Below are 21,990 nucleotides of genomic sequence, written 5' to 3' on the forward strand. Positions count from 1 at the left end.
TTTCAGGAGACATCAGAGGCTCAGAGGGCTGTCACATTGGAGGTCCCACAGCCTAAAAAGTGGCAGAGTTTAAGATTTTAATCACTGAGTCATGTTGTTGGGCAGAAAGAGACCACATCACACACAGAGAGAACAAGTCTGTTATTAGTTGCTTTTGCTACATAACAAACCACTCCAAAATTTAGTGGTTTAGAACAATCACCTATTTAGTTGATGATTCTCTGGGTCGCCACTTGGTCTGGGATCAGCTGGGCAGTTGTTTCGCTGGTCTCAGCAGGGTTCAGCTGCCTATCAGCTAGGGAGCTCTGTTCCAGAGGTCAGTTGGCTATGGGTGGCGGGGATCAAGGATGACTGGGCCATGTGTCTCTTTTCTCTTTATTACCCAGCAGGTTAGTCCAGGTCTTTTCTTTTTCTTTTCTTCTTTTTATTTTTTTAGACATTGTCTTGCTCTGTCACCCAGGCTGGAGTGCAGTGGAGCCATCGTAGCTCACTTCAGCCTTGACTGGGCTCAAACAATCTGCTTGCCTCAGCCTCCCCGATGTAGTTGGGACCACAGGCACACACCACCACATCTGGCTAATTTTGTTGTAGTTGCTTTTTTGTAGAGATGGGGGTCTTGCCATGTTGCCCAGGCTGGTCTCGATCTCCTGGGCTCATGAAATTCTTCCCTTTGCCTCCCTAAGTGCTGGGATTATGGGTATAAGCCACCATGCTCAGCCTGCCTGGGGGTTGGATGTGGCAGTGGTGGTAGGGATACCAAGGGGAGCAAAAGAGGAAGTTCCAGTGCATAAGCACTTTTTTTTTTTTTTTTTTGAGATGAAGTCTCGCTCTGTTGCCCAGGCTGGAGTACAGTGGCGCAGTCTCACCTCACTGCAACTTCCACCTTCCAGGTTCAAGCTATTTTCCTGCCTCAGCCTCCCGAGTAGCTGGGACTACAGGTGTGCACCACCACACCCGGCTAATTTTTTGCATTTTTAGTAAAGACAGGGTTTCACTGTGTTAGCCAGGATGGTCTTGATCTCCTGACCTTATGATCCGCCCGCCTCGGCCTCCCAAAGTGCTGGGATTACAGGTGTGAGCCACCGCACCCGGCTGCTTAAGTACTTTTCAAGCCTCTGCTTGTATCATGTTTACTATTGTTCTAGTGGCTGAAGCAAACCACATAGTCAAGTCTAAAAGGAGAGCAACAATCCAAGGGCATGGCTACAGAAAGGCTGGCCCAATTGGGGTCATTAATGGGTACAGCTGGCTCCAGAGCTAAGGCGCTTTACCATCATAAGCTCCCAATGTTTAAACAGTAAGTCTGCCTGCACTCCTTCCAAGGTGGCAAAACTCAGATACTGATAAATTCTCTTGATCACAGCCCAGTCTTTTCCCAGCAGATTCCCCACCATCCCTCCTATGCCCAGATGCTGGAGTCTAGGTTTCCAGTCCAGTTAAAATCTCAAGGATCTTTCTTTTCCCTCAAACTCCAAAAGAACAGACACGCAATAGGATTTCTATTCATTTTTATTCATTCCTCCAAAGAGCACCATAGGCCAACCACACCCTTGATGTGTCCTTCATGGCTCCCCACTGCAGTGGACACAAATCCCTCCATCATTGTTCAGGAATTTATGGAACTCTGCTGTAGTGAAGAGGTTGTCTCGTCCACTCACCCAAGTTTTCCATGCCTGTTCTGCTTCTGATGGCAGTGCCAAAATTCATCATACATTTCCTTGAATTCCTGCCTCCAAGGGTCTTCCAGCCCTGTGGTGCCATGCAGACACACTCCAATGGAGGCCAGTGATCTGTCTACAAGGGAGTCTTAGTCTTTTCTGCTTGGATGCTCCCAGAGACAGATGCCTACTTATGTCTTCACAAAGACTAAAATTCAATCCCATCAAAAGTCATGATTTAAAAGGCAACCACCCCCAAAAGAAGTCATAACACTCAAGCATGTCAATATATACAACGATGTAAACACAACCAATCTACAACTATATCAACACAACCAGCACTCCTCTATGGGCACAGACACACACACACAAAATTGTCTTGCTTTCTCAGATATGATCTCTGGCATGACTCCTGCTGGCATGAGGGCAGAGGAAATTGAGAGCAGCAAAGCATATAGCAGTGATGTCAGACAGGACCAAATCAGAGACAGGGTCAAAGTGGCAGAAAAATGAGGAGCACACTCCGAGCAAAGGCATGGGGGTGAGACAAAGGCGCCCGGACTAGAGCCATCTTGGTGCTGCCCAGGGGTGGGTGGCACTCATGTCTGAGCTCCCTGTGTCAGGCTTTTCAGGAAACGGTGCACTGTTATGTGTGTGTATGCATGCATATACATACACACGCTGAATTCTCACCATAACCATGTGAGGTAGATGCCATTTGTGGAGTGACTTGCCCAAGTCAGTAGAAGGACTATCTGCCCCTAGAGCTAGACTGATAGAATTTTCTATGTTGATAGAAGTATTCTATACCTGCACTGTCCAATACTGTAGCCACTAACCACATGTGGCTACTCTGTATTAACACCGTACTACTGCCAATGAAACGTAGAATTTTAAGTTTTATTTACTTTTAATTGAACAGCTGAGGCCAGGTGTGGTCGCCCATGCCTGTAATACCAGCACTTTGGAAGGCTGAGGTGGGAGGATCACTTGAGGCTGGGGGTTCAAAACCAGATTGGTGGCAGGCGTGGTGGCTTATGTATGTAATCCTAGCACTTCAGGAGGCTGAGGTGGGCGGATCGACTGAGGTCAGGAGTTCAAGATGAGCATGGCCAATGTGGTGAAACCCTGTCTCTAAGAAAAATATCAAAATTAGCCGGGCATGGTGGCACACACCTGTAGTCCCAGCTACTCAGGAGGCTGATGCAAGAGAATCAGTTGAACCTGGGAGGCAGAGGTTGCAGTGAGCCAAGGTCATGCCCACTGCACTCCAGCCTGGGTGACAAAGTGAGACTCTGTCTCAACCCGCATCTCTACTTAAAACATTGACACTCGGCCGGGCACGGTGGCTCACGCCTGTAATCCCAGCACTTTGGGAGGCCAAGGCGGGCGGATCACGAGGTCAGGAGATCGAGACCATCCTGGCTAACATGGTGAAACCCCGTCTCTACTAAAAATACAAAAAATTAGCCAGGCATGGTGGCGGGTGCCTATAGTCCCAGCTACTCGGGAGGCTGAGGCAGGAGAATGGCATGAACCCGGGAGGCGGAGCTTGCAGTGAGCCGAGATCGCACCACTGCACTCCAGCCTGGGCGACAGTGAGACTTCATCTCAAAAAAAAAAAAAAAAAAAATTGACACCCATCTCAGTTTTTGGAAAACTATTATATAATTGGAACAACTTGGATATGTAAATCTACTTCTCCAACTATGAATTTTATGAAATTGAAAAACAGGTCAAGCATTTTGGATGAAAATGTATCATGGTAATTGAGATTTGGTGTAAGTGTAAAATATACACCAGATTTTGAAGACAGCATAAAAGAATGTAACATAACTCATTTAAATACCGATGATGCCAGGCGCAGTGGCTCACGCCTGTAATCCTAGTACTTTGGGAGGCCGAGGTGGGCGGATCACCTGAGGTCAGGAGTTTGAGACTAGCCCGGCCAACATGGCAAAATCCCATCTCTAACCAAAAATACAAAAATTAGCGGGCATGGTGGCGGGTGCCTGTAATCCCAGCTACTCGGGAGGCTGAGGCAGGAGAATCACTTGAACCCGGAAGGTGGAGGTTGCAGTGCACTGAGATTGTGCCACTGCACTCCAGCCTGGGCAACAGAGCGAAGCACCATCTCAAACAAACAAAACAAAACAAAAAACGACGATATGTTGAAAGCTATTTTAGATACATTGGGTTAAGTAAAACATGTTAAAATGAATTTAACCTGTTTCCTTTTACTACTCTAATGTGGCTATTAGAAAACTTGGCTGTAATCTGAGCACTTTAGGAGGCTGAGGTGGGCAGATAACTTGAGGCCATGAGTTCAAGACCAGTTTAGCCAATGTGCTGAAACCCCATCTCTACCAAAAATACAAAAATTAGGCTGGGTGTGGTGGCTCATGCCTATAATCCCAGCACTTTGGGAGGATGAGGCCAATGGATCACCTGAGGTCAGGAGTTCAAGACCAGCCTGTCCAACACAGTGAAACCCCATCTCTACTAAAAATACAAAAATTAGCTGGGCGTGATGGTGCGTGCCTGTCATCCCAGCTACTTGGGAGGCTGAGATTGCAGTGAGCCAAGATCGCACCACTGCACTCCAGCCTGGGTGACAGAGCAAGACCTTGTCTCCAAAAAATAAATAAATAAAATAAAAATATAAAAATTAGCTGGGCGTGATGGCTCACACCTGTAATCCCAGGACTTTGGGAGGCCGAGGCGGGTGGCCTGAGGTCGGTAGTTCGAGACCAGCCTGACCAACATGGTGAAACCTCGTCTCTACTAAAAATACAAAAATTAGCCAGGCGTGGTGGCGTATGCCTGTAATCCCAGCTACTCAGAAGGCTGAGGCAAGAGAATCACTTGAACCTGGGAGGCGGAGGCTGCAGTGAGCCGAGATATTGCCACTGCACTCCAGCCTGGGTGACACAGTGAAGCTCCATCTGAAAAAAAAAAAAAAAAAAGAAAAGAAAAGAAAAGAAAACTTAAAATGACATATATGTGGCTTGCATTTTGCTTCTACTGGACAGTGCTGCCCTGAAGCTCTCCCATTCCATCACGTGGCTGACATGCCTGATTGCAGGGCTTAGACACTAATATGAGGGGGTAAAGAGATGTAGTGGATATTACAGATATGTATGAATATTCTTCCCCTAAAGCTGAAAGAGCTTTCATGGAAATGCCTGGAGCCATTCAGTAGAGAACCAAGTGCTCTTCCCCATGGTAGATAACTCAACTTTGATGGGACAAATTGTGTCAGCAGTGGGGGAGACAGTGGTACCATCCCTTGAGTATCTCCCCTTGGATCAGTCACCCTTGTCTTCAGCTTCTAAGAGAGACAGGACCTCAAAGCTCTTGAAGGTTCTTGTCCAGCCCTTTCATTTCACAGATGGGAAAATAAGGCACTGTCCAAGTAACACACAGTGACAGTGGCAAAGTTGCGCTTGCTTCCCAGGCCCCTGACCTCAGACAAGCGTGTTCTCTCCAATTAAATGCTTGTTTCTCCTTATCTTGCTCCATTTTCCTATCTTGTGGCAAGAGATCAACAATCGAAATTCCAATCCTAGTTCTGACACTGATCAATGAAATAAACATGTAGGCTGGGTGTGGTGGCTCACACCTGCAATTCCATCAAGGCAGGAGGATCACTTGAGGCCAGGAGTTCAACACTAGTGTGGGCTACAAAGCTAGAACCCGTCTCTACAAAAAATTTGGTGCTGTGTACCTACAGTCCCAGCTACTCTGTAGGCAGAGGTGGGAGGATCATTTGAGCCCAGGAGTTGGAGGTGACACTGAGCCACGATCATCCCACTGTATTCCAGCCTAGGCAACAGAGCAAGACCCTGTCTCTAAAATAATAATAATAATAATAATAATAATAATAATAGTAAAAAATATTTACGAAGCACCTATTGTATCAGTCACCTATTGTTCTAGATACTGGGGGAACAACAGAGAACAGGACAGGCAATGGGTCAAAAGCCAATAAATAGGTAAATAAATAAGATCATTTTTGACAGTAATAATTGCTACAAGGAAACTCAACTGGCCGAAATGAATGGGGGGATGTGAGTTACTTCAGATAGGGTGGTCAGGGAGGCGAAGGCCTCCCTGAGGGGATATGTGAGCTGAGATCTGACTGAGCGAGTCACAGGAAGGTTTGAGAGTAGAACAGGAAGTTGTGAGTAGAGCCTTGAAGGAAAGAGAACAGCAGGTGCAAGGGTCCCCAGGCAGGACTCAAGGTGGCCACTCAGGCATCAGAAAGAAAGTCAGGTGGGCATGATGGCTCACACGTGTAATCCCAGCACTTTGGGAGGCTGAGGTGGGTAGATCACCTGAGGTCAGGAGTTTGAGACCAGCCTGGCCAACAGGGTGAAACCCCTTCTCTACTCAACTACAAAAATTAGCCAGGTGTGGTGGCACATGCCTGTCATCTCAGATACTCGGGAGGCTGAGGCAGGAGAATCGCTTGAAGCTGGGAGCAGGAGATTGAAGTGAGCGGTGATCACATCCCTGTACTCCAGGCTGTGTGACAGGGCGAGACTCCATCTCAAAAAAATAAAAAATAAAAAAAGGAAGGAAAGCCTATCAGGCTGGACAGGAGTGGGAAGGGGCAGTGAATGAGAATAAGCAAGGGCCAGACCCTCAGGGCCTCAAGCCTGCCCTCTCTGGACTTTGCTCTTTCTGTCTACAACAAAAGGGATTCTATCGCTTGGATTCTCAGATCCTCCTTTTCTGTTTTTGACACTGAAGAATTCTGTAACCTGCAGCTTTTCCCCTACATGTGGCTAGCAGCCTAGAACATTCCAGGCACTGTGGTTTCTGCCTTTGCTTCATTCACTCCTGGCATATTCCCATGGTCTCAAATGCCTGGCCACCCATTTGGTGGGCCCCTGGCTCAGCGCAGTACCCTCTATGTACATCAGAAAGCAGAGTCTCTTGGGGATACCTAAGGTGTCCATACAGAAGTGTTTGGACCAATGCAGCAGTACAGCTGTTCTTCCAAAAAGGAAGTTGCACAAAACACCAAGGCCAAAAAAAGAGAGAAACAGACTCTTTTCCTGAAGAAGAGAGACAGAGAAACAGACTCCCCAGAGATCATCTGAATTGCTCAGCACCTAGAAGATGAAGGCAGTCATATCCCTTCCCAGTCACACTCACAGAGGCAGTTGCCGGGATCCCAATACAAGGTTTGGAGGAGCTGTCTCTGAGGTATTCCTTCCTGCCCTTCCACACCCAGAAGGCCTCATTCCTGGTCCCTGGCTACTTCTAGAGCCCACCATGCCCAGACCTCTTACCCACCTCACCTCATTTTTGTGGGACCACCCTCCCTACATACTTTTGGCGGGCAATTATAGAAACCCATCCACTCCCCAGGAGAGATCAAGAAGTCTCCAGCTTTCTCCCACAAGCCCCCTGATCCGTCCTCCAGATGCAGACCTCCCCTTACCCATGAATTAGGAACCAAGGTCCACAGCCATCTTAGGACCCTAGAGTCTGAGACCCCGGAGGCCTCCGCCACCCCATCAAGACTCAAAGCCCACTGCTCCTTGGGGACCTGTGTGCAGGCTTTCTCCCCCAGAGAAATGTAGACCCTGTTTCCCTCTGAGGCTCTGAAGCCCAAGAGTTCCAGCTCCCTGGGGCGCTCAGGTCTCCCTCCCCTATACTGGAGTTTAGGTACCAGTCATGGACACCTCCCCACCAATTAGGAAACAGGACTTCTCCCCTCCCCTGGAGGACTAAACATCCAGTAACTCCAGTTTCTACTCCCTAGGAGACAAAGACATAGTCCCTGCTAGACTCTGGGCCACCAACTTCCTTCAGGACAGAAGGGTCTGGATGTCATGCACCATGGTTCCCAAAGAAATCAGGATTCCTGGCAGGGCACGGTGGCTCACGCCTGTAATCCTAGCACTTTGGGAGGCCCAGGCGGGTGGATCGCCTGAGGTCAGGAATTCAAGGGCAGCCTGGCCAACAGGCTACTAAAAATACAAAAATTAGCCAGGCTTGGTGGCAGGCACCTGTAAATCCAGCTACTCCGGACGCTGAGGCAGGAGAATCGCTTGAACCTGGGAGAGAGAGGTTGCAGTGAGCCGAGATCGCGCCATTGCACTCCAGCCTGGGCAACAAGAGACTTCGTTTCAAAAAAAAAAAAAAAAAAGGAAAAAAAAAAAAGAAATTAGGATTCCTGTCCCCCAGACTCTCTGAATCCAGGTGATGAGAAGTCACACATCCCTGCTAGAAATCAGAGTCCACATCCCTTTCAAGCACCCAGGATTAACCCCAGGCATCCCCTGCCACAGTCTGGACCCTCAAGCCCCCTCCCACCTCTCACTGGGCAGACTCAGGGGGTGCCAGTACAGCCTCAGCATCAGCCCGCATCTCATCCAGAGCCTGCAGCAGTACGCCGTGAGCCGCTCGGTAGCCCAGGCCACCTGTCGCCGCTGCGCCACCCGCAGGCCACAGGAAGGAGAGAGCACCCAGTGCTGCGCCCCCAGCAGTGCCCTCGCCTGCCCAGGCGCCCAGCCTTGCTTCGACCTCGGCGCGCGTCACCGGGCCTGGGAAATGAGCGCGCGCTGCCAGCTCCCCAGGAGCCAGGCCCAGGGCACGCTCACGTCGAGCCAGTGCCGCGGGTTCCAGTCCCAGGCCCCGTCGCCACTCCGCCAGCTGACCCCGCAGAAGTGCCACGTCGCATGCCCAGCCCAGCCCTGGGAGTGGTGCCGCCGCCGCTGCCAGACTAGCCAGCAGAGCTGGCCTCCACGCCCCGGCCCGCAACGCCGCAGCCTTGGTTCGGGCAGCGCTGGGAGATGCTGGTGGCAGTGCCAGCAGCAGCGCCCCTGCCTGGGCTGGGGGGAGCGCTTGCCGCAGCCATTCGCATAGCCCTGGGAGTCCACCAGGCCGTAGGGGGAACACTGGCGGCGGTGCCTCCTCCAACACCTCCCACGTCTCGTCCTCCGGGCTTAACACGGCGGCCCGCTCTGAGTCGCCACCACCTGATTTCTTCATGCCGACAACCTGCTGCAAACCCTCGCTGCCAGCTTTCTCAGGACCTTCCCCGCTGCCTGCTTTCTGCGATCCAGCGCTACATTTCTCCCTTCCCTTACTGAGTGCATTCTCCAATCCCCCTCCGCCTGCGTTCTTTAAGCTCTCGCCGTTGGGTTTCTCCATCTTTCCTTCTCCCAAATACTCCGGATCCTCGCCCTCGCCGTCTGTGCGCACGCAGACAAGAGGCGCATCTGGTAGCACCAAGGCCTGGACCTGGGCCCAGTCCTTCTCAGTGGGGGCCCCAGGGGTGACGAGGATGAGGGCGTCGTAGTGCGTTGGGTGAGAGGCTGCGGCCGCGGTGGTGGCAGTGCCCGTGGGACCCAGAAGCACAGTCCAGAGCACCACATTCGGGCGCTCTGGGGCCGGGAAGGGAGTGGGCCCCGTGGGCGCCGAAGCAGGCGCAGCACCTGGGTCGCCAGGATCCAATCCAAGCAGCATGTCCACCACAAGGCCCACGTCAGCCTTGCCGGCCACGGCCAGGTCTAGCCGTGCGCTGCCCAGGCGCTCCAGGCCTGAGCGCACCCACGACAGCGCAGCCTCCAGGCCGCCGGTCTCAAAGGCCTCACGCACAGCCTCCAGCTCTGCTGCACCCAGCACCTCGAAGCCATCCTGGGCCGGGGGCAGGAGCCTGTGGGGACAAGAAGGGTCAGGGTCAAAGGCAGAAGAGGGGCTGGGTGACATGGACTGGGCTATGAATGACAAGGGCGGAGCTTTCCTAAGGATCCCAGAATGGGGCAGGGATAGGAAAGGGAAGGGCCAGACTGACGGCAAGGCAAACAGAAACCAGATGGGGAGGGGCCATGATGATATGGGCGGGGCTTCAAGCAATAATGGAGTCTTGATTATTGAACAGGTGGACTTAAGGTCAGGTTTCCCACTCTAGCCTAAAATGGGGATTGGGCTAAGACTTCCATGGAATACAGTATTTGGGGGCGGGGCTTTTCCAAGGGTCGGCTGTGCTGGGTGGGACAAAACTCAGAGAGGGTGGGGCCTAGAACAAAGAATCGCAACTGTATTGTGGCCTAAACACAAGTCCAGCACTATTTGAGACAGACAAGGTCGCCAAGGCACTCTTTTCAGAGGCTGGGCCTAAGAAGGGTCAGTGAGGGGAGAAATTTCATCTACTAGTTCTTACCAAGGGGGAGTGGCTAAGGTGACTCCCCACCAGGTGAGGCTAAGGAAAAAAGATGATAGTGTACTAGGACAAGGGACTGTCCCTCTCTGAGCCTCATTTTAAAGTCTGTAAAATGAGGAGGCTGGCAGGTGGTAGAGCAAATTCAGGAGGTAGCCAGCAAGTGGGCACAGAAACGAGAGGGAGCTGGAGAAAGGAGGTGGATGAGGATGCCCCAAGATCCTCATTGCTGGTGTGGCTTTAGGTCACTTGAAAACCAAACTGATGGTGGGGAGGGCTCAAGGATTAGAGTTTTCAGGTAAAATCTTCCAGGGGGCTGGGCAAAGTGCCTCACGCCTATAATCCCAGCACTTTGGGAGGCCAGGGAGGGCGGATCACCTTGCTTGGGGCAGGGCCTAGAAAAAGGAGCCTCAGGGCCCCAGCAGATAAAGTGTTAAGATTTTCCCTTTTAATCCTAGGGCTTTGGGAAGCCTGGGTGGGGGCATGGCTTGAGGCCAAGAATTTAAGACCAGCCTGGGGAAACAGTGAGATCCTGTTTTGCAGCCTGTCCTATTAGCTACTCTGGAGGCTGAGGCAGGAGGATCATTTGAGTCCAGGAGGTGGAGGCCCTCAGTGAGCTAGGATAGCAGCACTGCACTCCAGCCTGGGCGATAGAGTGAGACCCTGTCTCAAAAAAAAAAAAGGCCGGGTGTGGTGGTTCACGCCTGTAATCCTAGCACTTTGGGAAGCTGAGGCGGGATTATTGCTTAAGGCCAGGAGTTCAAATTCAACCTAGTCAACGTAGCGAGACCCTGTCCCTTGGGAAAAAAATAATAATAATAGAGCTAAGCTCTTTGCCCCAAACTCACTGGGGAAGGGATCTCATGGATCTCAAATAGGACCTAGGTGTGCAGGGTCTCAACTAAGGGACCAAGCCAGAAAGCACTCACCTCCGCAGCGCTTCTGCCTGGCTCTGCAGCGCCGCCCGGAGGCGCTCTAGCTCCTCGCAGCCGTCGCTGCTGCCGCAGTTCGCCGGTAGCACAAACAGATCCGCAGCTCCCAACCCCGCGCTGTTCAGCAGAGCTGCTGTCTGATCACGGGCCTGGGCCGCAGTCTGTGAATCCCCAGGACGGAGGTTCCGCACAGCCAGTAGCGGGGTCCCTCGGGCCAGGGCGGCCCGCGCTGCCTCTCCCAGGGCTGCAGCCAAGGGTTCCCCGTTCCCCTCGGGTCCGGGCAGCACCAGTACCAGCACGTTGGCTTCAGCCGCCCAGGGCCCCGGCGTTGCAGGTGGGCAGCTCAGCTCGCCTAGAAAAAGGCCTGGGCCCGCAGCTCTTAGGCTGGGAACCCCGGAGTCCGGCCGTCCCTCGGGGGCCTCGAGCGTCTCCACATCCTTGTCGCACAGCGCCGCGATCAGCGCGGACTTCCCCAAGCCAGGAGGCCCCAGGAACAAGGCGGTCACGTCACCCTGCGGCGGAGGCATGGCTGGAAAGCAACGGGTGGAGAAGACCTGGGTCAGGGAGCACCTAGCCTTTTCCTTTCCTAGCCGCCCCACTCGGAACAAAGGCCTCAGTCCTCCCCCCGGTCCCCTTCGGTTCTTGAGTGTCTCTCTCCAGGACCTAAAAAATCCAGAGCCCAGACCCTATTCCCCAGGGATTCCAGGCGCCCTGTCTGTCCGCCCTCTTTCTAGAGGAAAACGTTTCCCTTTCTGCTTCAAAAACTCTGAAATCAGGCGCGGTGGCTCATGCCTGTAATCCCAGTGCTTTGGGAGGCCGAGGCGGGAGGATCGCTTGAGGCCAGGAATTCGAGACCAGCCTGGCCAACATGTGGGACTCTCTGGTAGAGTCTCCGTCTCCACAAAAAATAAAATTTAGCCGGGCCATGGTGGCGTGCGCCGGTAGCCCCAGCTACCCGGAAGGCTGCGGCGGTAGGATCGCTTGAGCCCAGGAGTTGCAGGCTGCAGTGGGCAGTGATCACACCACCGCACTCCAGCCCAGGCGACAGAGCAAGACACTCTCTCAAAAATAAATAAATAAAAATAAAACCTCAGAAATCTGGCTTCCAGTCCCTCCTCCCTCGGACGCATTGTTATTTTTATCCTTCCCCTTCCCCCTTCCACATCACAAACCGAGCAAAAAGCCGACCCACGGGATGAGCGCAGTCGGTGGCGGTGGGTCAGCAACTGAGAAGCCCGACCCCTCGGCCGCAGCGGACGGAGGCCGAAGAGGCCAGGGCGCGGTGATTTAAAGATGCCGGGACGCGTCCCAGTAGCTTTAACCTGACGTCACTCCCTCTTCCAAGGGGGTGTGTCTTGGAAGCGCTACCGCAGAGACCTAGCCCTTCGCAGCGCCTGCGCAGAACGGCCGAAGTGCTCACGCCCCTGTTCGGCGGCCTCGGGGCCTCGAACAATGAAGGAGTCAACGCGCCTGCGCGCCACGAGCACCTACCCAGACTTGCGCAAAAAGCTTCGGTACCTACGCCGCGGGAGGGTGAACGTCATCATAACGCACCATAGTGCAGAGAAGGACCCCTCCCGTTATTTTGAGGACCGGACTGGTGCGACTATACTATTGCCGGATGCCAAATCCGGGATCTCGGCTCCGAGAGGCTCATCTGGCAAAAGGGCGCGGAAACCACGGGGGCCCTGAGACTGAGTGGGCTATCCCACTTCTCTCTGGGTGGCGGGGCTGTAGCTAGCGACTGACAGGCGCAGCGAAAGGCAGCCCTCTGCTGTACGGAGGAAAACTGAGGCCTGGGAGCAGGAACCTGTAGGCAGCGCTTGAGGGTAGCGGGATAGCAGCTGCTAGTGCGCGTGGGAGGCGGGGGCTCTGGGCGGAACAAAAATCACAGGATGTCAGAGGATGTTTCCCGGGAAGAACTGGAATAAAGGGTGGGTATCACTACCTGCCCCAAGACACTTGAGACTGGGATGACGCTGGTGTCAAAGATCAAGACTCCCACGCTGAGTTCAGGGAGTTAGTTTGATGCAGCAGGTCATAGGTCACACCAGTGAAAAGACTCTTGAGTCCCAAACCCAGGAAGTCTTTTGGGAGGTTTGAAGCTTCTCTTAGCAAGAACTCCATCAATTAGAGTTCAAGGAGATAGTATGTCGTAAGGGTCAAAAGCAGGCAAGGAGAGCCTATGGCGATGTCAAAGGTCATAGACTTAGGGTGCCCTCTAAGACTGGTAACAGATGAACAGCTTCACTCATGCACGCTCCTCTCCTGACTAGAAGGGTCCCAGCACCATGGAGGACCCGAACTCTGAAGAGAACATGAAGCAGCAGGATTCACCCAAGGAGAGAAGTCCCCAGAGCCCAGGAGGCAACATCTGTGAGTACACATGGCTGGCTGGCTAGAGGAGGGCGGGGTGCAGGAGCTGATGCTAAGAAGATCTCTGTGGCACTTCAGTGTCCAAGGCGCCACAGAGTTTTGCCTGTTGAGAAGGGGCTGTAATGGTCCCTGAGCTGCCCTAGCAGGAAGTGCATCTCCTCACACCGGCTTATGTGGCCAGAGTACTCACCCTCCTCTGGCCACATAAGCAGGATTGCAACGCTTATGCATTCAGAGGGATAGGGTGGCTTCCAAGAGAGGCTTGGGTTGGAGACGTGGCTGGGAATGGTTCTATTGGGAGAAAAGCCCCAAGATTCTGGTCCCACCTGTGTCCTAGACTTTCAGTGTAACTTGAGCCTTGGTTTCCCTGACTGTCAAAAGAGGGTGGCACTATCCACCTCACAGGGTGGTTATGGGATTAACTGCAGCAAAGGGGAAAGCCAGGGCTTAATGATGGTAGCCAGTTTGCCATGTAATAGCAACACCTCCTGCTGTTTTATTATGAGCTAGGTGTATTTATTCTCATATTATGAACGATTTTAACATTCATTATCTCATTCAGTCCTTCTAATAATAGGCCTTTTAAACTGGGAACTGAGGCAGAGAGAGGTATTTGTAACAAGAGCTGTAGTCTCAATGCCCTTGAGCCTGAGATTACCGGAAACACACGTGCAGTTGAACACGTTGGGTTTATTTCTCGCTGCAATGAAGAACACACACCATGGGGGAACTGTGGGGTGTCTCACTAAGAGTGGTAAAAACGACATAGGATTTGGGCTTGTGGGTGGTGATTTTGGGGAATGTGCGAGCAAAATTGTTTTGCTGTGGATTGGATGCTACCAGGAAGCAGGGGCAATTCTATGATTGGCTATTGTAATAAATCTTATCCAGAAGGAGGAAGGAAGAAGGCAAGGCTCAAGCTCTGACTGATAAAGTAGCAGCAGACATTCACATGAGCCAGGATAGGAGGATGTTTGGTCATTTTTCTGCTTGGACAGCATTCATATTTTGTCTGTGCTCAGACATTATTATGATGTAGTCTTGTCTTGATTCATTCTAGTCACAGCATGACCTTGTCTGTCCTTGATATTTTGTGAAAATTTATGTTCAACAGAACACCAAGGTCTAGCTGTGAGTACCAGGCCATATCCTGGATGTCGGGCTGGATTTCTCTGTTATCATTAGTCATAATTGCAAATGACTGTACAGCAATTCATTTATTCCTTCCAACAGTCCTATGGAGTAGATACTGTTATTAGCCCATTTTCCAGATAAGGAAACTGGTGTAATTGCCTAGGAAGTGGTGGAGCTGAGATTCAATCCCAGGCAGTCTGGCTCCAAAGGCTGTGCTGTAATCACCATACCCCTCTGTTGGGCAGGCTGACTCTCTGGGTTCCAACCCTGACTCCACCATTTCCTTTCCTAGCCTCATTGACTATGGGCAACTTGCCTAACCTCTTTGAATCTCAGTTTGCTCATCCATAAAATAGGTCCAAGAACAGTTCTCCTGTTTGGTTGTCCAGCATTAGCATAGAACCGAGCACATAGCACACTCAATGTTAATTGTTGGTATGATTCTGGGGTTCAGGAGAGGTCCTGGAGACTCCTGCCGGCCTCCCCTGACCTCTCCGCACATCTCTCAGGCCACCTGGGGGCCCCGAAGTGCACCCGCTGCCTCATCACCTTCGCAGATTCCAAGTTCCAGGAGCGTCACATGAAGCGGGAGCACCCAGCGGACTTCGTGGCCCAGAAGCTGCAGGGGGTCCTCTTCATCTGCTTCACCTGCGCCCGCTCCTTCCCCTCCTCCAAAGCCTTAATCACCCACCAGCGCAGCCACGGTCCAGCCGCCAAGCCCACCCCACTGGTTGCAACCACTACTGCCCAGCCCACCTTCCCTTGTCCTGACTGTGGCAAGACCTTTGGGCAGGCTGCTTCTCTGAGGCGGCACCGCCAGATGCATGAGGCCCGTGCCCCTCCTGGCACCTTCGCCTGTACAGAGTGCGGTCAGGACTTTGCTCAGGAAGCAGGGCTGCATCAACACTACATTCGGCATGCCCGAGGGGAGCTCTGAGTGCAGCTTAAGCGTCTCCGTGGTGACAGGTGGCTCTGTGGCCAGTAGGACTCACCCATGATACGGGGTGCAGGAATTCCGGGGGCCCTGAGGGATTTGCTTCCCTCCCCTGGGAAGGCAGAGGGCTCCTAATAAAGAAGACCCAGAAGATTCTCATTTAGAGCTTCAGTCTTTGGAGGACACAGGGCCTTCGTGAGACAGTGAAATCAGACGATAACGAGATCTTTCGTTAAAAAAAAAAATGGGAATGGAGTGCGGGAGAGAAATGGTTTGTGTCTCCCTTATTCCCAGTTAAACACCTAGCTGCAGACTGTGTCATCACCCTTCATTCTTCCCAGATGGATGCCATGGGCAATGGAAGCAAAATGCCCTGGACCTTTGCCTGAATGGGGGCAGGGAAGGTGAGGTGTTGCTGGCCTGTAATGCCACCAGATGAGTTCCAGATGTGGAGCAACTTGGGCTTTTGGGGATGGGGCAGCACAGTTGGGAGCTGGACCCCAATTGAGTGGGGTGGCAATTGGAGTCCTTGTGTCTCTTTCCCACCCCCTGCCAACCTCACTCAGAGGGGCCATGGCACTAGATGGCACTAGTCCCCCGATAATTTATGTCTCATTTAAATAATTTTGTATATCATTCTGGTCATGAAATATTTTTTCATATGTGTAGGTGAAATGGTATGAATAAGCTAACAGGAATAGTATCTAAAAACAGAAAACATCCATATTAAAATGTCTAAACAGGGAGCTCTGGCTTTTGAGTGGGAATTTCCAGAGAACATAAGGGTGTGGGCAGGTGGGGGAACTCAGGCCAGAGTTGGCCTTGCTTTGTGGGGAAACTGGTTTGGAATCAAACAGAGATACCTTCTGTTTCGGGTTTTATTTGGCCAACACTGGGAGATTTCCCATTAAGATCCTATTTTCAGCTCTCTTGAAAGGCCCAACCTAGGGTGACATTGTCAGCAGGGGCAGGGCAGAAGCTACAACAGGCTGGAGGGGAACAGTGGGTGTCATCCTCAACTGGAGATGAGTCCCATCAGGCCAGTTTTACCCCCTTAGTTACCTGCCCTGCACTTGCAGACAATGGTCAATGCCCTGCATATAATACTTATAGACTCTGTTTATGTTGAGGGATGTTTTTAAAGCCCAGGTGAGGTGGATGTGGTAGACTGATCACTGTCTCTCAGTTTTTAGCTAGGCACATGGTAGCTGAAAAGACTACATTTCCCAGATTCCTTTGCAGCTAGATGTAGCCATGTGACTGATTCTGGCTAAATTCCTGGGTAGAACACTCAAGCTTAAGAAAGGGACGGCGGGGCACAGTGGCTTACACCTGTAATCCCAGCACTCTGTGAGGCTGAGGCTGGTGGATCACCTGAGGTCAGGAGTTTGAGACTAGCCTGGCCAACATGGTGAAACCTCATCTCTACTAAAAATACAAAAATTAGTCAGGTGTGGTGGCATACACCTGTAACCCCAGCTACTTGGGAGGCTGAGGCAGGAGAATTGCTTGAATTTGGGAGACAGGCTGCAGTGAGTCAAGATCATGCCACTGCACTTCAGCCTGGGTGACAGAGTGAGACTCTTTTTTAAAAAAAGAAAAGAAAGGGACATACCTTTTTTCCACCTTCCTAACTGTAATACAGACATAGTATCCAGCCATCTCAGACCATAAGGACAAGAACGACACATGGGATGGCAGAGCAACAAGACAGCAGGAGCCTGGGTCTCTGGTCAATTTCAGGGAGCACAGCCACCATACCAGCCCACTTCCATATTGCTATCTAAGAAAGAAAGAAACTTCTAATTTAAGCCATCATTATTCTGGGTTTCTGTCACGTGCAACAGAATTTACAGCCTAAGACAGGGGTCTGCAAACTATGGCCAACTCTAGCCTGCTGCCTGATTTTGCAAATAAAATTTTATTTGAACACAGTTTTATACTCATTCACTTATGTATTGTTGATGGCTACTTTTGCTTAGAACAGCAGATCTGCATAGTTGCATCAGAGATCTTATGGTTTCCAAAACTTAAAATAGTTACCATCTAGCCCTTTGCAGGAGAAGTTTGCCAACCCCTGGTCTAATAAGACATTCAACCTACTCTGAGTCTGGAAGCAGAAATTTCGATCCTGGGAACCACTACCTTTACCAGGTAGGTAGGTAGGGTGTGTGTGTGTGTTTTGGGACAGGGCTACCCTGGATCTCTTTGCTGGGGTGACTTATAGGGAGACTGGTTGGAGTTAGTAGACCATCAGTTTTTTTCAAGATACCAACTTCATGAAGAGCCAGATATTTCCTCTGGCTCCTGGTGAACGCTCAGAAGTTTCCAACCCGGATATTTTCACACTACCCCCACAGTGGCTCCCCTAAACCCAAACCTAAGGATCTAATCCCACATGCTCTCCCAAGATAGCAGCCTGCCCAAGTACACTCTGGGCTTCCTGTTCTCTCCAGACGTCACAGATTCTCTAAATAGCATCACTGATGACTTCCACATTTTTATCTGCAGCCCAAACCCCAGACATAAGATATAACCATTTGAATAAACAAATGGAGATCTCAAACTTAAAATAGGTCAACATGACTCCTGTGGCCCGACCTGCACCACTGCCATCATGTTAGTAAAAAACTGTGCACTCTTTTAAATTCTTTTGAGTCTCGCTCTGTCTCCCAGGCTGGAGTGCAGTGGCGTGATCTTGGCTCACTGAAGCCTCCGCCTCCTGGGTTCAGGCAATTTTCCAGCCCCAGCCTCCCGAGTAGCTGGGATTACAGGTGTGCACCACTACAACTGGCTAATTTTTGTATTTTTAATAGAGACGAGGTTTCACTATGTTGCTCAGGCTGATCTCAGACTCCTGGCCTCCAGTGATCCGCCCACCTGGGCCTCCCAAAGTGCTGGGATTATAGGTGTGAGCCACTGCACCTGGCCTTCATTTTTTTTGAGACAGGGTCTCACTGTGTAGCTCAGGATAGAGTGCAGTTGCAAAATCTCGGCTCACTGCAGCCTTGACCTCCTCGGGCTCAGATGATCCTCCCACCTCCGCCTCCCTCCCTATAGCTGAGACTACGGGTGTGCACTACTATGAACAGCTAATTTTTTGTAGAGACGGGGTTTCACCACGTTGTTTAGGCTGGTCTTGAACTCCTGAGCTCAAACAATCCGCCCACCTCGATCTCCCAAAGTGCTAGGATTACAGGCGTGAGCCCCCGTTGTCTGGCTGACTTTCAGCCTTCTAACACCTGTGTAACTATTCCCTGTATTAAATCCTCTTTGGGAAATGCCTGGCCTGATTCCATATCCTGAATAGGTGCTGGCTGAATGACCCAACTCCTGATTTATAGTGTCTCTTGTGATCCTTAGGAATATTTGCCAATGATGGAAATTCTCTGTATCTGTCCTTAGAAATCCTGTCTTACAGCAGAAGACAGGATGGGGTGCTGCTCCAGAAAATAAAACCTATGATCACACTTATCCATATGCTATGGTTAAATGTCTGTGTCCCCCTAATATTCATATGTTGGGAACCTAAGACCCCATGTGATAGTATTCAGACGTGGGGCCTTTAGGAGATTGCGGAGTCATAAGGGCTCTGCCCTCATGAACAAGATAAGTGCCCTTATAAAAGGACCCAAGGGAAGTAGCTAGGCCTTCTCCCCTTCCATCTCTCCTACCATCTGAGGACACAGCGTTCGTCCCTTTTTGCCACCTTCCACTGTGTAAGGATGCAGCAAGAAGGCACCAACTTGGAAGCAGAGAGCAACCCTTAATAAGACACCAAATCTGTTGGTTCCGACCTGGAACTTCCCAGTCTCCAGAACTAGAGGAATTAACCTTTGTTCTTTATGGATTACCCAGTCTCAGGTATTACGTTACAGCCACACAAACGGACTGAGACACTGTTGTTTTAACGAGCCCGGAATTTCTGCTGATGATTCTGAGCTTCCATGATGCGAAGCTATAGTGGCTAGGAAAGTCAGTTCAGCGTGGATCAATGTCAGGTTTGGAGATTCTGGGATAAGAAATGTGGGTTTTGAAAAATGCTTTGGTCTGAAATCCTGTAATAGGTGTCAAAAATGCAAATGTTGGCCGGACATGGTGGCTCACACCTGTAATCCCAGCACTTTGGGAGGCCAAGGCTGGTGGATCATTTGAGGTCAGGAGTTTGAGACCAGCCTGACCAACATGGTGAAACCCCATCTCTACTAAAAATACAAAAATTAGCCGGGGGTAGTAGTGCCGTGCCTGTGGTCCCAGCTACTCAGGAGGCTGAGGCACGAGAATCTCTTGAACCCAGAATACAGAGGCTGCAGTTAGCCGAGATCACGCCACTACACTCTAGCCTGGGTGACAGAGTGAGACTCCATCACAAAAAAACCACCACCAACAAAAACCCAACATTTAAAAAAAAAAACAGATGCTCTTCAGGGCCAAGCAGGCAGGATTGGGGTGTCCAGATGTGAGACAGTGGTGACCGGGCACATAAGAGTGAATGCCTCCCCTCCAGAAAGTGACTCCTACTCAGCACCAACAAACTACTGTCCCCATGGGATCAGGGATTCAGCAATACAGATCTTAGAATTTTCAAGACAGTCCAGAAACTTCAATTTTTTAAATGTGAAATTACCCATTTTTCAACATTGGTAACCAACGTAACTTAAAAAAAACTCAATAGCTCGGTGGAGACCAGATACACTCCTGGAAGTCGGATGGTGGCTGTGGGCACTAGACTGTCATTTCTAGTGTGTGGCTTGGTGATTAAGAGTGGATGCGCCTGCATCCAGTTGTCTGGGTACAAACCAGGGCTCTGCAGCTTACTGGCTCCGTGACCTCTGGCAGGTAACTCAACCTCTCTGTGCCTCTGTTGTAGCAGTTTGTTTGTTTGTTTTTGTTTTGTTGTTGAGTTGGGAGTTTCCAGCCCAGGCTGGAGTGCAGTGGCATGACCTCAGCTCACCGCAGTCTCCGCCTCCTGGGTTCAAGCGATTCTGCTGCCTCAGCCTCCCGAGTAGCTGGGATTACAGGCATGTGCCACCACGCCCGGCTAATTTTGTATTTTTAGTAGAGATGGGGTTTCCCCATGTTGGTCAGGCTGGTCTCAAACTCCTGACCTCAGGTGATCCACCCGCCTCAGCCTCCCAAAGTGCTGGGATTACAGGTGTGACCCACCATGCCTGGTCTCTTTTTTTTTTTTTGAGACAGAGTCTTGCTCTGTTGCCCAGGCTGGAGTGTAGTGGTGCGATCTGGGCTCACTGCAACCTCCGCCTCCCAGGTACAAGCGATTCTCCTGCCTCAGTCTCCCAAGTAGCTGGGACAACAGGCACACGCCACCACACCCAGCTAAATTTTTGTATTTTTAGTAGAGATGGGGTTTCACCTTGTTGGCCAGGCTGGTCTCGAACTCCAACCTCAGGCAATCCACCCGCCTTGGCCTCCCAAGGTGCTGAGATTACAGGCGTGAGCAACCATGCCTGGCCTGTTGTAGCAGTTATAAAATGGTCATAAAAGTAGCCTCTAAAGATTATTATGAGCACTCAGATTACTCAGAGGACTCAAGACTCAGAGAGAATGCCAAAGTCAGTATATGGTCCCTATGGCCTGATTCTCTGCTACTTTCTGACTTCACCTCCTGTCTTCCTCAGTTCCAGCCTCGTGGCCCTGTGTCTTCTTCCCAAGCACCCCAAGTGGGCTCCCACCTCAGGCCATTGCACTTACTGTCCCCAGACAGCCACAAGGCTCACTCCTGCCCCTTCTCTAGGTCTCTGCTCTGATGCCACCTCAGTGAAGCCTTCCCTGACCATCCTACTTAAAACTGTAACCTTCACACACACAAGCTTCCCACCCTGTTCTTTTCTCCATAGCACTTATGACTATCTAACATTCCATACAATTTGTGTATATATATATATATATATATATTTTTTTTTTTTTTTTTTTTTTTGAGACGGAGTCTCGCTCTGTCACCCAGGCTGGAGTGCAGTGGCCGGATCTCAGCTCACTGCAAGCTCCGCCTCCCGGGTTCACACCATTCTCCTGCCTCAGCCTCCCGAGTAGCTGGGACTACAGGCGCCTGCCACCTCGCCCGGCTAAGTTTTTGTATTTTTAGTAGAGACGGGGTTTCACTGTGTTACCCAGGATGGTCTCGATCTCCTGACCTCGTGATCCGCCCGTCTCGGCCTCCCAAAGTGCTGGGATTACAGGCTTGAGCTACCGCGCCCGGCACAATTTGTATATTTTACTTAAACACTTGATTACTGTCTTCCCCATTATAACCTCCACAAAGGGAAGGTGGTTTTTTTTTTTTTTTGAGACGGAGTCTCGCTCTGTCGCCCAGGCTGGAGTGCAGTGGCGCAATCTCGGCTCACTGCAACCTCTGCCTCCTGGGTTCATGCCATTCTCCTGCCTCAGCCTCCTGAGTAGCTGGGACTATAGGCGCTAGCCACTACGCCGGGCTAATTTTGTGTATTCTTTAGTAGAGACGGGGTTTCACTGTGTTAGCCAGGATGGTCTCAATCTCCTGACCTCATGATCCGCCCGTCTCGGCCTCCCAAAGTGCTGGCATTACAGGAGTGAGCCACCGCGCCCAGCTGGGAGGGGGTTTTTGTTCATCGTGTTCACTGCTATATTTCCAACTCCCAGAGCAGTGCCTGCCATCTCATAGGTGCTCAATAAATCATTGTTGGGTGAATGAGTAAATAAATAACAGTCCCTACCTTGTAAGCATCTGATGCGATTGTCCACATAAAGCACTGAGTCCAGGGCCTGGTCCACTGTGAGCAC

The 21,990-nt window shown here is 51.1% G+C and overlaps 2 protein-coding genes across 6 annotated transcripts; one reads left to right on the top strand and one right to left on the bottom strand.

Moving 5' to 3' along the window:
* Nucleotides 1-4,280: 4,280 nt before the first annotated feature.
* On the bottom strand, nucleotides 4,281-12,205 carry LOC105463848 (immunity related GTPase Q). Of its 3 annotated transcripts, none has more exons than XM_011711249.3 (3): nucleotides 11,962-12,205; nucleotides 10,767-11,298; nucleotides 4,281-9,333 (listed from the first exon to the last, which is right to left on the bottom strand). In XM_011711249.3, exons 2-3 carry the CDS (start codon nucleotides 11,294-11,296, stop codon nucleotides 7,992-7,994), a joined length of 1,872 nt encoding a protein of 623 aa, XP_011709551.2. In that variant the 5' UTR covers nucleotides 11,297-11,298; nucleotides 11,962-12,205; the 3' UTR covers nucleotides 4,281-7,991. The 3 variants fall into 3 exon arrangements, with proteins under 3 accessions (XP_011709551.2, XP_011709550.2, XP_011709552.2); XM_011711248.3 differs by having other exon boundaries at nucleotides 11,942-12,205; XM_011711250.3 differs by lacking the exon at nucleotides 11,962-12,205 and adding an exon at nucleotides 11,859-11,918.
* Nucleotides 12,206-12,341: 136 nt separating this feature from the next.
* LOC105463847 (zinc finger protein 576) lies at nucleotides 12,342-17,147 on the top strand. Of its 3 annotated transcripts, none has more exons than XM_011711246.3 (3): nucleotides 12,342-12,703; nucleotides 13,046-13,145; nucleotides 14,789-17,147. In XM_011711246.3, the coding sequence occupies exons 2-3, from the start codon at nucleotides 13,061-13,063 to the stop codon at nucleotides 15,214-15,216; spliced, it is 513 nt and encodes a 170-aa protein (XP_011709548.1). In that variant the 5' UTR covers nucleotides 12,342-12,703; nucleotides 13,046-13,060; the 3' UTR covers nucleotides 15,217-17,147. The 3 variants fall into 3 exon arrangements, with proteins under 3 accessions (XP_011709548.1, XP_011709549.1, XP_070943115.1); XM_011711247.3 differs by having other exon boundaries at nucleotides 13,049-13,145; XM_071087014.1 differs by having other exon boundaries at nucleotides 12,342-12,581.
* The last annotated feature ends 4,843 nt before the right edge of the window (nucleotides 17,148-21,990 follow it).

The sequence above is a fragment of the Macaca nemestrina genome, chromosome 20, assembly GCF_043159975.1.
Source record: "Macaca nemestrina isolate mMacNem1 chromosome 20, mMacNem.hap1, whole genome shotgun sequence".
NCBI classification, from domain to species: Eukaryota; Metazoa; Chordata; class Mammalia; order Primates; family Cercopithecidae; genus Macaca; species Macaca nemestrina.